We start from the raw sequence: 15,722 nt of genomic DNA, 5'->3' as shown, positions 1-15,722 counted from the left end.
TCTTTAGGACAGTGTTTCTCAACCGTAGCAACTTTCAGATACATGGATCTCAACTCGGAGAATTCCCAGTCAGCAATTCTTGGAGTAAAGTTCACACATCTGAAAGTTGCCAAGGTTGAAAAGTACTGCTCTAGGAGACAACCAACACACTGAATTATATCTGAAACCCAACTAATAACTAGTACAGCTCATGCAGTAAAGGTATCAGGTGGATGAAATGAGATATATACCTATGTAAGTACTTGCTTATTGCATTCAGGACTATTTAAAGCAGGCGTGTGCAACCCATGACCCATGGCCTGCATGTGGCCCTGGACAGCTAGTAATGCGGTCCCACGAGATTGTAAACTTTTAACACTATTGTGTGATTTATATACAGTGCATTAGCTATATTATATATTTTATATACAGCCCAAAACAATTCCTCTTCACTCAGTGCAGCCCAGGCAAGCCAAAAGGTTGGACACCCATGAATTAAAGCTTCCGCATGGTTTTAAAGGGAAGCCCCATGTCGAGTATATTGCATGTAGTAGCTCAAATGAGAGCTACCTAAAGTATGATTGACTATGAATAGGTCTTCCCAATTGATAAATGAGCATAAATGCACCAGATTGTGCAAAGAATCTTGGAGGCTGCCACTTGCTCATTGTCTTTCTAAGAATGAATCTAAGCCTATTCCACCTCAGTCAGACTCCGTTAGACTCCAGACATTGGGACAGGATTTTGACTAGGAAGCATGGTTAGCTCTTGACCATGAATTAATTTAAGCTGTTCTAGAGACAAGTAAGTTGACAGTTCTCACTGCATCTTGTTTACATTTATAAGTTCTGCATGAAGTGGGTCAGTATAAGAAACTTCAGTGCTGCTTGCTGTGCCTTACAGAACAGTACATACCACTTTGATTCTGGTGCGGTATGTAAATTGGATCCAAAAAATAGGAATAGATAGCAAACATTGAGGGCTTTCATGCATTTTTTCCTAAATTGACTAAGTTTACGAGATTTGTCAATGAACTGTTCTTGGAACTGCATACATTTGCAGGTGAAAATAATTTTGAAGGTAAAAAAACTCATTTATTTTCATGTCATCCTTTTGTTTTTAAATAACGTAGCAAATGTGCTATTGTATGCGATTACAAGGATGGCCATACCTTTTCTGCCTGCCATTTTTAATACCTATAAGTATTTCATTAAAAATAATTAACTGCTTAAAATATGCTTCTACTAATTAGAGATAGATTTTTAATTGACAGTATTACTGATTTACTTTTAAATAATCAGTCTAATTGATTCATTGATTAAGTATTGCAGCTATCACATCTTATAAAAAAGAAATTGTTATCTATATTCCTCCTGTCAAGTCCGTTTTTGAGACTTATATTTCTCATCATTAGGAAATATTAATACCAATAACTTAAAGTTCCAACAGATTGGATTAATTTCAATTACTTCTTCCATTTAGGTTTTGCTTGTAATGGATACTAGGACACAACAGACATATATATTGAAGGTAAGTCATTATTTTTTCTAAATCATTCACTTTGCCAATGGCGACCGGTTTCCCACTGCTTACAGTTCAGCCCACAAAATCCAGGATGCAAAATGTCATCAGTCAGGTTTATGGAGTTTGTGTTTTATTTGTTAATCTTCAGTGGCAGGTTACAGAACTAATAAATGGTTTCTGCTATTGGCAACACTTATTTCTGCTTTGACCATCAAAGGAAAGGGAATTGTTACAGTCAGTGTCCCATGGCATAATTTACATTTTCTTCACTGAAATATCTAGGTCAGTTCAATAGTGGAAGTAGTAAATATTGACATTAAAGTAATTCTTCACTCTCTCCCAGCACTTGTAGTGCTTAGTTTGCCATGATTCATGTTTACAATGACGGAGAGAGGTTAATTCAGGGGCCATTACTGTACTCATTTATGGGGTTTTGTACATAGTTGTTGTTTTCCTTTGTTTCCCCAGCCCACCTTATTTTGCTTTCTTAGTATTCCTCACTGTTGGCCATGTTGGCTGAGACTACTATAAGTTGTGGTACTATAATATCTGGGAGATCACTCCCCATCTATCGGATATATCACAAAGCTCTCCCCCTTCCTGATGCCTTTGCCCATATGTTGGGGCTTCCACTGCTTTAGAGTTTACTATTCCTATTCATCTAATACTTTTCCACTTGAAGAAGCCTTTGTTTCATTTGCAAATTTGGAAGCGGCATGAAGATGACAAGGCCAGCCATAAACAATGTATGAGATGAGACAATGACAATCCCGCATTTCTTTCTCCATTTCCTAATATCATCTAATAAAGCTGAATGAGCACGGTTAGGTCACTAAACAAAGCGGAGGGTTAGCTGGAACATTTGCATAGTAGTAATGCATATTTTTATTTTATTGCATTGTTTTATTACATTCCTCCTCTTGACATTGCCAAGAGATGAAGAGAATCAGGGCTGGAGTTTTTTTCCCCCAGCAATAGCTGGAGGTTATGTGAAAACTAATTGTGATCTTCGGTAATTCAGCCACGCTTTATTTATCTGCAGAGCTTTTTTCATAAGGTTTTTTTGTGTGCCATCTTTAAAAATCTATAACACCTTCAGGAAACAAATCACATTACCAGTCTATCTTCCCTTCGACCCAATGGAAATGTATGCAGACTCGAGTCCATCAAATTGAAGGTGGGGCAAGACTTGCCTTTGGAATGTGAATGGATTTAGCAGTTTGCTTTGATCCTTAAAGCACGGTCCCTGCCCTCCCTGCCCCTCCCCACAAGAGATATCTGGGGGAAAAAGGTCATAGAGAAATAACTGAGTGTCATTCTGATGACTTGGTTTGTGAGAGATTCTAATGAAAACATTGACCCATGTAATTGATTTTAATGGCAGCTTTGTGCCATCTTCTGTTCTCTGGATATGCGCCAGATGCCATCAGCAGGGCCTCAGGGGACTGAGGGGCACAGAACAGCAGATGAGTGGTTTCTCTGAAGCCTGGAGTAACTTGGATAGATTAGTTTGGTTGATAAGCACAGAGCACAGCATGCTCCAAAGGCAACTGAGGGTACAACTGACCTTTCTGTTCTCTGTCAGGGTCTAAGAAAAAGTAGCGAATGCAGCAGGAAGAGAAAGACCATCATCCCCCGCAGTGTGCCCAACATGGTGGCTTTGCACAAGTACATCATCTCAGAGGAATCAGTCTTCCTTGTGCTGCATCATGCAGAAGGTTGGTCTGTGGATTCAGATGAGCTGTGGGAAGGAGAGGGGAGGCAGGGGAGATGGGGGGGGGGGGAAAGAAAGCATCAGTTCCTTCAGGTGATACCATCCAGATGTTAGAAGTTTATCTTTTGAATCAAAATTTTGGGGATTGTCTTAAACACTGCAGCAAAGGGTGTTGAGGCATACATGCTCTTTGTTATGCTACATTATTGCTTTTTACAGTTTACATCCTATTAAAGTTCTTGTAGCTCCACCGTTCAGCAAAGCAGCTGCCTTCCCCTTTGGATCTAAAGCTTTAGGTTACACAGGCCAAACACTTCCTTAAGGTGCTTTGTGAGTAAAACACTGAGGTAAATATTAATCCCATGCCCTGATAGGCTGGTCTGTTTATTCTGTTTGAAAATCCTTTCTGCTTCAAATCATCATTCCGTATGATGCTCTTAGAACAAGTGACAACTGTAGGGAAATTGTCTTTAAAAAGGAGCCTATCTGGCTGAATCTTGGTTGTTGCTACAGTGGACATGATCCAGATGGAAAAAGATGTTTGTATGGCTTCTGTATGTGTCAGGCAGAAACTCCACTGGTGTTTGTGAATGCATATTGCCAAATCCATAGACCCAGCCTGTACATGAGGGGCAGCAATGGTCCACTAAGGTACTGTTTTCTTCAGTGAGACCTATGGGTCACGCATCTACATGGCAAGCATGTTCAAAGAGGTGGAACTTCGATTGTGGAGTTTCAGACTAACCAAATAGTTTCTCAGGAAAAGGTGAGAAATGTTCCAAAAGGGCTTTGCTTGCACTGAAGTAAACAATATGAATTGAAGAGAGAAGCCTATTCATTGTCACCAGTTTCTTTTCAATGCCTCCCTGCAGATGCTGCTGGTTTACTTTTTTAACAAAACAATATCTATTTTGTAAGGATAATTTGCCTATTTGGGCTCAGTGGGAATATTGAGACAAATTCCTTGGCCTGGGTTATATAAACATTGATTTACCTATAGGCAAAAAACCCCAACTCCTTTGCCTGTGTGCAGTCACATGTTAAAAAAATCACCATGAATGGAATTAAGCCTAGTTTTGGCTAGTAATAGCTTCTGGAGTGATCTCCAGTGCTATTTCTAATTTTGGGAACTATGTTTACACGATACAGTTGACTCACTCAGTAGCCACTTCATGTAAATACAGTGGTGAGTTGGTGGCAGATTCTCAGAATTTGACAGGCCTCCAGTACCTCAGAAGTTTTTGAGAGGTTGTTGTTTCCTGCTGCCTTTTATTTTAAAAAATGCATTTGTTTAAAATACATAGTGGCCCTATTAGGATGGGCATTGGAACTTGCCTGCTCTTTGGCACTAGCATGCCAGTAAAGTGATGTTACTTATGCCACTGCAACTAAAGCCAGTATTTAAATTTTTAAGGTACCAACTTACCATGGTGAGCTTTACCTCCACGCTTATTTACAGAATTACCATCTGGAAAAAAATTATATATGGGTAGGAGATAGAGAAGCTTCAATTACATGTCAAACAACTGTAGATTAATTCCTTCTACTTTCATCCATCCCTCAGTCTTTTCACAATTGCAGAAAGTATCCGTTCAGTCTAAATATTAAATTGGATTTATAGGATCTAAAAAGTTAACATCTTCATTGAAAATAAGGATCAGTAATGAAAAGTTTTCCTCTTTTTTCCAAGCATTAGTACTGAATCCAGTGCAAGCCTCCTCCACATTACAATGTAGTAAATGGTTTGTTAAAGGTGAGAACATTCATAAAGCATCTGTTAGTTTTGTCACAAAGCACTTGGCAAGACATGTTGAAGCTTCACTACTACTTAGTGGCATCAGTGCCAGAAATGGTAAAAACAGATGCTTCAAAGAGAGTCTTCAGGGACATTGAGGGAAGATTTTGATGGAGATCAAACTTAAACTTGAGTGGCTGCTGGGAAGTGTCAAATCTTTTTCAGCATAAATGTGTTGGAATTCATATTCATCTGGAAAGCGCACAAGAAACTTTGAAATGATGATGTTTCCTGTTAATGAACACTAATTCTATAGCAGGCAATGTTTAGTAGCCCTCCTCCCTGAGCCTTAATGATCATATGTTGCCCTAAGAGCAGGAAACAGAGAACTATTCCCTATTCTAATTTTGTCAATGCTATAATTCTTTAGTATTTAAATTCTGAGTCAAATTCTGAGTCAGGAAAGGTAGCCCAACTTCTTTTCTGTGGTTCCCAGAAGGCACCCCAGATTATGTCACTAAAACCTGGCAGCAAGGTCATTTAAACATAAACAGTACAGTAAGTATGTTAAACCTCCACATAGGCTTCACACAGCTGTTCTATCAAAAAGCTGCCACCAATAGTACTAACCTCAAATTTCCTCGCAGTCATTAAAAAGTGCTTTGTCATTCCCCTATTCTTAAAACCTACAGTGCCAAAAATTTTGCCTACTTTCCCAACCCAACCATTGTTGAAACAATGGTTTACCTCCATCAGAATTTTGGCAACTTTTGTTTTGGTGTGCTAAGCGTTCTATCACATGCTCTGTGTGCCAGTCAAATTTCTCTTTATGCATGATGTTGGACATATGGCACTGGCCTGGGCCATTCCATGTTTTTTATCAATAATTTGGATGAAAGAGTTGGGATGCTTAGAAAGTTGAAGATGACATAACATTGGGAGGGACAGCTAATACTTTAGATCAGGTGTTGGCAAATTTTTTGTAAAGAGCCAGATCCCGCCCCATCTCTGTGAATGCAACTGGCTGGTCTATCGGCAAAGGGCCACCAGCTGGGAAATTGCTGATAAGCTGCTGCTGTTTCCCAGAATGCCACACCCCTACCTTTGGTCCTGCCCATCACCTTGGCAGTTTGACTAAGGCTCAACCCTAGCAATTAGTTGTCCACCCATCTTACTCATGGGTTGGAATATCCCATGCTTTGCATACCTGGGACCTCATGTATGTCACCAAACAATACTAGATTAAGATCTAGGGTTTGGAGGATGAAAGTGCCAAGAAGTGTCAGCCTCAGTTTTTCATTTGTAAATAGAAATCGAATCTTCACAGATGGGTTGTGATGTTGAAATTAAATAAAGCAAGCTTGAGAACCACATGGAAAGAAGCATACCTCAAACTGATTCTTGTTAGAAATGTTATTGTAAAAGAATACAGATATTTGAAAGGTAAGATTTATGGAAACTCTCTTGAATCAATTGATTTCCCCCTCTCTAAATATGGGTAATTTTACATGGTAATGGATGGCCAATAATCAAATACATTGGCTAATGCATTTACTCAGTCTTAGCTACAGCAGTATAAGATGAAAAAGATTATTAGTGTGTCATTTATAAAGACCTAATAATATACCCAGATGAAAATATTGCTCCTCTGTGACCTAAATTGGACATTTGGAAAAAAAAAGAATAGTATTGTTGATTCCCCCTTTCAATATGTAAAACGATTAAAAAACATTTATTTGCATATTTACATTTTATTGCTATTGTGTGCATACATACACGAAAGAATACTTGAATTTTGATGATTATTCGTGGTTTACAACAGCGGTCCCCAACCTTTCCAGCTCTGTGGACTGGTGGTGGCGGCAGCAGGGAGGAGAGGGAATTGTTTTGCGCGTGTGCTGCTTACGCAAATGCAACTTTGCAATCTCACGCACTTATCTACCACTTGCATGGCCTGGTTCCTAACAAACCGTAGACTGGCAGCGGGCCACAGACTGGGAATTGGGGACCCCTGGTTTACATCAAGCTATGTACCATATACCAGTGAATGTTTCTTTTAGTTAAACATGGTTGTCAAACTGGATCGCGTCACAAGCCAATCGTGACGTATCGCGATGTTTTTTGCCTTTGCAGAGCTGGGGTGAGCGTGGCCTGCACGTGACATATTGGGCCCACGGGCCATCAGTTTGACAGGCCCGAGTGACAATGTTAATGTTTGCAAATAGTTGTATGAGCACCTTCTCAAACTTTGGAGGATGCTGATAAAATAATGGCAGGCTTCAGAAAGCATGTCAAACTTGGAGCTTAGAAATAGAAGACAGTCTATTTCTTTATACACATACACATAGGCAGTACCAGGAGTGAAATCCAGCAGGTTCTGACAGGTTCTGGAGAACCGGTAGCGGAAATTTTGAGTAGTTCAGAGAACCAGCAAATACTACCTCTGGCTGGCCCCAGAGTGGGGTGGGAATGGAGATTTTCCAATATCCTTTCCTTGCCACACCCACCAAACCTACCAAGCCATGCCCACAGAACCAGTAGTTAAAAAATTTGAATTTCACCACTGGGCAGAACATATACATATTTGTGCTTTCTAGTCAGTGTTGACTCCTGGCAGCTGCCTGTTCTAATCCCTGCAGTTTTTCTGGCAGCAGTTTTAAAAGTGGTTTGCTATAGCCTCCTTTCTAGAGCTGAGAGGGAGAGAGTGAGTGATTGGCCCAAAATCACCTAGATCAGGGTGGGCAAATATGGCCCCTTTATGACCTGTGGACTTCAACTCAGGAATTCTGGGAGTTGAAGTCCACAGGTTGTAAAAGGGCCACAGTTGCCTACCCCTGACCTAGATGACTTCACACCTAAGGTGGGATTAGAATTCATGATATTATAGTTTCTAGCCTGTTACCTTAACCACTACACCAAAGTGATTCTCAGTAGAAATACATTTATAATGGTAATAATTTATCAAGCACAATCACTTTATGGAACGAAAAATAGTTCCCTTACCTCCAGGAACTTAAAACCTAATTTTAGGTTGGGTGGGACAGTAAAAAAGATTGCTATTTTAAAAAGGGAGTATGGAAAGAAAAGGCCAGAATAAACAACAGCTGGATAAAAACAGATGTAACTGCAAGGTAGAACTTTGTTATTTATTGGTGTAAGTCTCATAGTTCAGTTATAAACACAGCCCTAGCTTTAAGCCCTAGCTCTTTTATTATTGTACCATAAGAATTTCAAAAGAGCTGAGTTTTAAATGGAACCACCACCATTTTAGGCTCATTCTGTATGTCAAAGCACAGTGCTAGATTTTATGGACCTTGGGTCTTATCCAGTCAGCTCTTCTTATGTCTTAGCTGCTTAAAATCTATTTGATAAATATGTGTGCCTGCATCTGTGAGCTGAAAGAAGTTCAGATGAAATGGAGTTCATGTCTAGTTTAATGCTTTTAGCTATTTCTATGGGGTTTTAAAAAGTTTTTTATGCTATCTAGAATGCATTAAAGTTGGATGGCCAATAAATTTAAATAAATGTCACATTTTTAATTTTAGTAATTTATTAGCAACAAACAAGGCTCCCATTGGCTTCCATTTTGAGTTCCACTTCAAGCTCATAGTTTACTTAAAATATATGGTAGATCTAAATTGAGGTGATAGTCAGCTGACCTATGGCCTCAGGATATTGACAGGTACTTGCAGCAATGTGATTGATAAACAATATTTAGTGATCTTTATCGGCTATGGATGTCCTTCCTGCCATGGTGCTTATATGTGAATGTGATACAGAGATGAGGGGATTGAAACTGGTATCCAATGGAGGATTATTTTTCTTTTTATAATTGGGGGAGGGCTAGAGAGGAAAAAAAAGCAGCAAGATCCCCACAAAACTATTATTATGGTTCATTGCGCAGTCAGCCAGATGTTCAGACTGGATTTGGCATTTTTATCCACCTACAGTAGTGGCCAAAACTGTGGAAACCTTTCATTTAGTGAGCTTGTAAAACATAATAAAATTAAAGTAATGGTGCAAAGAGTTGACTGGTCGCCCAGAAAGCGATGTAAAATAGTATTATTAAGTGAACAAGACTACAGTTATAAAGAAATTAGAAGAAAAATTGGTGGAAACTTAACCAAAGGTGGCATTTCTAAGTTTTTGAAGAGGTATAAGGAGACTCAGTCACTACAAAACCACAATGGTAAAGGCAGGAAAAGGTGCACAATAGCAAGTGATGATAGAAGAATTAAGAGACTGTGCCTATGTGACAAAAGAAAATCATCTGGGTGTATACAAGATGAAATGGTGCAATGTAATGTGAAGATGAGTACAAGGACTGTTCGGCGCAGACTGCAGGAATTTGACCTAAAATCTAAAATTCCATGAAAAAAGCCACTTTTATCTCTCAAAGAAAGATTGAAAACCATTACATTCTTGATTAAAGTATCTTTCCATTGATATATAATTTTATGGTACTACTCCAAAAAAAGTGGTGTTATTAGCCATCAAGCCTCAAAAATACACTTTCCCTAAAAGATTTCCACAATTTTGACCACTACTGTATCCAGTCCTTCCCAAGAATCTGGGATAGGCACAGTGGTGAAATGGAGCTGGTTCAATCCGGCTCGGGCGAACTGGTAGCGCCGGTGGCAGAAGCCTCCGCCCACCCGCCCAGATGTCATCACGTCCGTTTTTGACCCTCTCCGCATGCACAGTAGGCTCAGCGCATGCCTGGAGGAGGCGCGGGGGCTCACATTTGCAAACTGGTAGCAAAGGTAAGTGGATTTTACCCCTGGATAGGCAGATGTTGTTGTCTGAAGGTGTTAAAGGTATCACTGCAGGATGTAAGCTGTTCCAAATAAAGCTGCCTTTTGCAATTGACTGATGGTGATTTTGTCAACGCTGATGATGTTCAAGTGATATTCCAGTTGTTTTGAGATTGCACCCAAGGAATCTATTACTATTGGCACTATCTTTACTTTTTTTTGCCATAGTCATTCTATGTCTATTTGCAGGGTTTATATTTTGTGATTTTTTTTAAAAAATTTTTTTGCTTTAATTTATATGCCGCCCTTCTCCGGAGACTCAGGGCGGCTTACAATGCGTTAAGCAATAGCCTTCATACTTTTGTATATTTATACAAAGTCAGCTTATTGCCCCCACAATCTGGGTCCTCATTTCACCTACCTTTGAAAGGATGGAAGGCTGAGTCAACCTTGAGCCTGGTGAGATTTGAACTTGCAGTAATTGCAAGCAGCAGATGTTAATCTGTTAATAACAGTGCTTTAGTCCACTGTACTACAGGCTCTTTTCTTCATTTTTTTTCCTTCACTTTCTTTTCTCTTCTACTGTGCTTCCTCCAGGTACTGCCACATCCACTATCCAGATCTTTTTGTCTTATCAACAGTTGTTAAGTCTGGGGTGTAAAGTGGCAGATACTTGTTTGAATTCCAAAATCTTAGATCATTTTACCTTCTTCATTTTCTATTACTGTATTGTTATTTTATAAACAAGAATGTGAAATAAGAGCTGCCTATTCTTTAGCAGATATTGGCCTTTATATGTGTCGAATTCTTCCTAAGAATTTAGAAGGTTGTAGCTGATCAGCATAATATATGTTGGATGGACATTTTGTCAATGGGCAGATTTTCTAAGTGCTGTCCAAGTCTTTTTGGTATGGCAAAATGATAACCACCCTGACTAGATTATGCCATAATCTTTCAACTTTGACTTTCAGCTCTCGATTTGGGCATTCTGAACACTTTTCAACTTGGTAGATGTGAAATGCATACTTTGTGTTATTTCCTGACTTTTTTCCCCCTGAGGTCATTTGTTACTTTCATTGCAAACCATTTAGAATGTTTAAATATTATTCTGCTGTTGCAGATGATAGATGGTCTAAAAATGCAGAAAAATCCAATCAGTGCTATTATAATGCTAGTACCTAATTGTAACCTGTTAGAGGATAATTGTGGATAGCATCTTCTACTAATGTTAATACTTACCTATAGTTTCACCATCTGCCATAGTTATGCATTAATGAAATACAATTAACTTTGGTTACTTTGTTTTTTCTTACAGGAGGCAAACTTTGGTCCTACATTAGTAAATTCTTGAACAGGAGTCCTGAAGAAAGCTTTGAAGCCCCTAAATCCAGAAAATCCAGCTGTACCAAAATACATTTGCATCAGGCAAGTCCTAGTCCTCAGGATATCAGCAGTAACCTTGGCTCCAGAAGAAATAATGAGGACAATGAATTAAAGGTTTTACCACTGCAGACCAGTCTCACTCCAAGTTCTCAAGATGGTAGTAGTAACCAAGAAGAAGATCAGGAAAGTTCTCCTAAGTGGATTGACTCTGGGTCTAGTTCAGAAGAGGAATGTACCACAAGTTATCTAACATTATGCAATGAATATAGTCAAGAAAAAATTGACCCTGGATCATTAAATGAGGAACCTGTCCTGAAACCAGATGATACGAAAGACCAAAGAGGCCTCCAAGCTCAAGGTGAAGTTGCCACTGGGAACTTGGAATCTGCATTCACATGTCAGGAAATAAAAGAGTTTGCTGACGATGTGGATCCAGAAACTGCCAATCCTACTATGATATCAGAATCATTAAATAAATCCAAGAACAGCCCCATGGAATTTTTCAGAATTGATAGTAAAGATAGCACCAGTGAACTTCTGGGTCTTGATTTTGGAGATAAACTTCATAACTTAAAATCAGAATCTTTCAAGCCATTTTTTCCTACATTAGATCAAGATGAGAGCCTTGAAATCATTGAAAACAAATTAGGCTTTGCATCTCAGGATACTATCAGCAGGGGCTCTAATGACTCTGTGCCTGTGATATCATTTAAGGATGTAGCCTTTGATGAGGTTGGTAGTATTGATGAAGGAAGACCTGACCTTTTGGTCAATTTGCCAGGCATTATGGAGCAAATGAAAGAAGCTCCGGTGGATAGACCAACAAAACTGATGGAACAGAATGGAGACATTTTGGAAAGCAAACTTTTGGAAACCCCCGATGTCTTGCAGTTGAATAACAGTGCAGAACAAAGCAGAGTGCTTGAACAAAAGGTAGAGCGTCTGAAGGAAGAAAAATCACAAGGACTATGCAAAGACAATCAGGAAACAGCTAGGATATTCCATACACCTGCTAGTGACTCAATTGGTTTTGGGGACAGGATGGCCTTTCAAGGACTCGGAGAAGCATCGTCATTAGATATTTTCAGCATAAAGGATAATGTCATAGTTGCCAGTGCACAAGTAGTTGTTACAGAAGACAGCTTAGATGTGGACAGTGAAGCTGTGTTGCTGTTTTCTGATCATACTGAAGAAAACTGTAAAGAGGGAACAGCCCCCTCTTTGTCACACAAAGCAGAAAGCAAAGAGTTGGATGTGAGGAGCAGAGGAGAGAATGAAATACATCATTTTTTTCAGGACTTGGATGAGAGATTAGCACTAACCTCCAGATTTTACCTCCCTGAAGGCTGTGTTCAAAGATGGGCAGCTGAAATGGTGGTAGCCCTTGATGCCTTGCATCGAGAAGGAATTGTGTGCCGTGATTTGAACCCAAACAACATCTTATTGAATGATCGAGGTCAGGAACTTTTGCAAATGCATTTCTTTTTATTCGCTGTTGCTCCCAATTAACTGAGAAGGCGTTTTATCTTGTAATTAGTATCTTCATTTCCTGTCTAGAGCTTCATTATCAGTGCAGCAAATTCACCCCCAGTAATAGCTTCTAGTACTTAATGATGCCATTATTCTTAATGATACTGTTTTTAGCTACAAAAGGAGTAATTACAGTTCACTTCTGCATAAAATGGAAGGGAAAAATGTTTTGATTTCTCCTGTCGTTTTGTTTTTAGGACACATTCAGCTAACGTATTTTAGCAGGTGGAGTGAGGTTGAAGATTCCTGTGACAACGATGCCATAGAGAGAATGTACTGTGCCCCAGGTTAGAGCAATCACCTCAAATGTTTCACTTGGAAAACAGATTAGCAGCTTTCATTTTCTCACGGAACTTTCGTTCTTGGGAATACAAACTGTTCAGTATCTGCTTATATATATATATACACACGCTATTTTGGAATATGATATTCTAAACATATGAAAAATGGTTGCAGGAATTGGGTATATATAGTTTAATGAAAAGAAGGACTAGGAGTGGCATGAAGAGGGGGTCAGTCTATTTTCCAAAGCACCTAAGGCAGGGCAAGAAGCACTGGATGGAAACTAATAAGGAGAGAACCAACCTAGAACTAAGGAGAAATTTCCTGACAGAGCAATTAATCAGTGAAACGAATTCCCTCCAGAAGTTGTGGCTGCTCCAACACTGATGATTTAAAAAAAAAAACATTGGATAACTATTTGTCTGAAATGGTATAGGATTTCCTGCTTGAGCAGGGGGTTGGACTAGAAGATCTCCAAGGTCCCTTCCCAACTCTGTTATTCTGAATTCTCCAGCAAGCCATGCTAGGGAGTAATTCTGAGAGTTGCAATGTTGACTTCTTAAAGTTGCTAAGGTTGAGAAACACTGGTTTAAAAGAATTCACTATCAAAGTTTAAATTTGAAAAATGAATGATTGAATGAAATGAATGAATAAATAAATAAAGTTAGATGTAATAGATATGCCTAAAAATTTATGAAATCTGCTTAAATATAGAGAGTTCTTGAAACTTTTTATTGTTGAAATGAAGAGGAGTTAAATGTATCACATTTTGAAAAGGTTTTCCTTTGCATGTACATATTATGGTATATTCCCCAGGAAAATAATTCAGTAAATTTTAATCTAATTGTGACTATAAATCTACTATGGATATAAATACTGAATATGGACAAATTAAATGGGCATTCCAGCAAGCGATGCATAAGTAACATATTTTGATTAGCTTTAATGTTAGTAACAGGAATTAAGATTATATTAAGTAAAAGTATCTGACCAAAACTGATTACAAGAAAAAGTAGATAATTTATCCCTCAGATTGAATGTGATACGTGGAGACTATATGGACATCTTGATAACAAGGACAAAGTGGTTGATCATTTTTAAAAAAAGCTTTCTAGTTTAATCTACAGCCCTATGATTCCTTTATGGTCACCCAATCCAAATACAATTTAGATCCAATTATCTTGTTTTTGAGTTTAATTAAGGCCACTGAGATGCTACTACTTCCTTTGACTCAAAAGAATGAAGTCACATATAGTGATTTCACTTATAAAGATTTCAGAAGAAATGAGGTGCAACAGTTTAGACTGGTCCAAACCCAAGATAAAGAGAATATAACTATAAATCATTTAGGCTTCAAAGGACTAGTGCTGTTTCTTAAAGTATTTTTTAATTATGAAGATATTATGGAGGAGCCCCTGTGATATCAAAGTCCTAGTTTTGATTAAGATTGTTAATCTGTCTCTTGCATTGTATTGTTTTAGATTGTAGAAGGCTGGAAAAATCTCACACAGCTAATTGGCTCAGAGGCTAAGACGCTGAGCTTGTCAATCGAAAGGTCGGCAGTTCAGCGGTTCGAATCCCTACTGCCGCGTAACAGGGTGAGCTCCCGTTACTTGTCCCAGCTTCTGCCAATTTAGCAGTTCGAAAGCATGTAAAAAATGCAAGTAGAAAAATAGGGACCACTTTTGGTGGGAAGGTAACAGCATTCCGTGCGTCTTTGGCATTTAGTCATGCTGGCCACATGACCACGGAGATGTCTTCAGACAGCACTGGCTCTTCGGCTTTGAAATGGAGATGAGCACCGCCCCCTAGAGTCTGGAATGATTAGCACATATGTGTGAAGGGAACCTTTACCTTTACAAAAAGCTGTCTTTTTATAAAAAACTACCTGAAAGGCTATTTTTTTTTTTTGTGCAGAGAAATTTTTTATTCATAAGGTGTCCTCAAAGCCCCAATTTTACTGAGAATAGATCTTTTTCCTGAGAGGGGTACAAGTGCCCAGTTATGGAACAGTCTATATTCTGTCTGAAGACAAACCTACCCTCGGAAGCTTCTTGGCTGATACTGTAACAAGTCTTTGAAGAGTTAAGTGGGGTGTTTATTTGCCTGTATCATAATGTTTAAATGCTGGTTTCTGAGAAAATTTATGAGTAAGATCTATGAACTCTTTATATTTTTTATAATTACTTCAAGCAGGAACATTTTTAGAGGCTATCTTGAGACTGTTGTCCCCAAATCCTCTATTGGCTTCTTGTTCACTTCTAAGACCAAGACAAAATAATTTTGAAATCTTAAGTGTCTTGAGTCTATATAGACTGAAGGACTATTTTTCTTGTTGAGAATTTATCACTATTTGGGTAATCTAGATCAGGATGTTGGCCTTGGCTTCCCTGGGAAGCTTAATTGATTTAACAAAATTCTGGTGAAATTTTATCATGTAATTCAATGAATAAGTAAAATTCAGTTGCTTTTATTTTTTATCAAATTGTTTGAATTCTTCTGTAAACTCAGTCGATTTTTAAATTTTATAAATTTGCAATGCAGTACTTTATTTAAAAATCTATAAAATGTAATTATAGCTCATTAGCCATTTTTTAAAAAAGTTACTACATATAACTCAGAGTATGCCTGAACACATGACAAAACAGTGTGTATGTTTCTGGGTGAATGAGGCCACTAAATTTTTAGTTTAGATAATTTGTTTAAGATGAAAAATATCCAATAGAAGTGAATCAATACTGCAACAATTAAGATTCTGAGAACCTTAAAATCCCATAAATTAAAGACGTCAGACAGAGGAGGAATATAAATTCATTTCTCT

The 15,722-nt window shown here is 38.4% G+C and overlaps 1 protein-coding gene across 5 annotated transcripts in view; it reads left to right on the top strand.

Annotated features, from left to right (window-relative positions):
* RPS6KC1 (ribosomal protein S6 kinase C1) overlaps positions 1-15,722 on the top strand; it is a 98,246-nt gene that overhangs the window by 57,128 nt on the left and 25,396 nt on the right. For 4 of the 5 annotated variants that reach the window (XM_034427798.3, XM_034427800.2, XM_087883189.1 and 1 more), the window contains 4 exons: positions 1,462-1,509; positions 3,089-3,221; positions 11,022-12,545; positions 12,817-12,906. In XM_034427798.3, the coding sequence (XP_034283689.1) occupies positions 1,462-1,509; positions 3,089-3,221; positions 11,022-12,545; positions 12,817-12,906 (1,795 nt within the window). The remainder of the gene's footprint in view (positions 1-1,461; positions 1,510-3,088; positions 3,222-11,021; positions 12,546-12,816; positions 12,907-15,722) is intronic. The other variant, XM_060692492.2, reaches the window with a different exon arrangement.

The sequence above is a fragment of the Pantherophis guttatus genome, chromosome 1 (assembly GCF_059756535.1).
Source record: "Pantherophis guttatus breed Tessera chromosome 1, ASM5975653v1, whole genome shotgun sequence".
Lineage (NCBI taxonomy): Eukaryota > Metazoa > Chordata > Lepidosauria > Squamata > Colubridae > Pantherophis > Pantherophis guttatus.
This window is presented reverse-complemented; position numbering and strand designations above follow the sequence as displayed.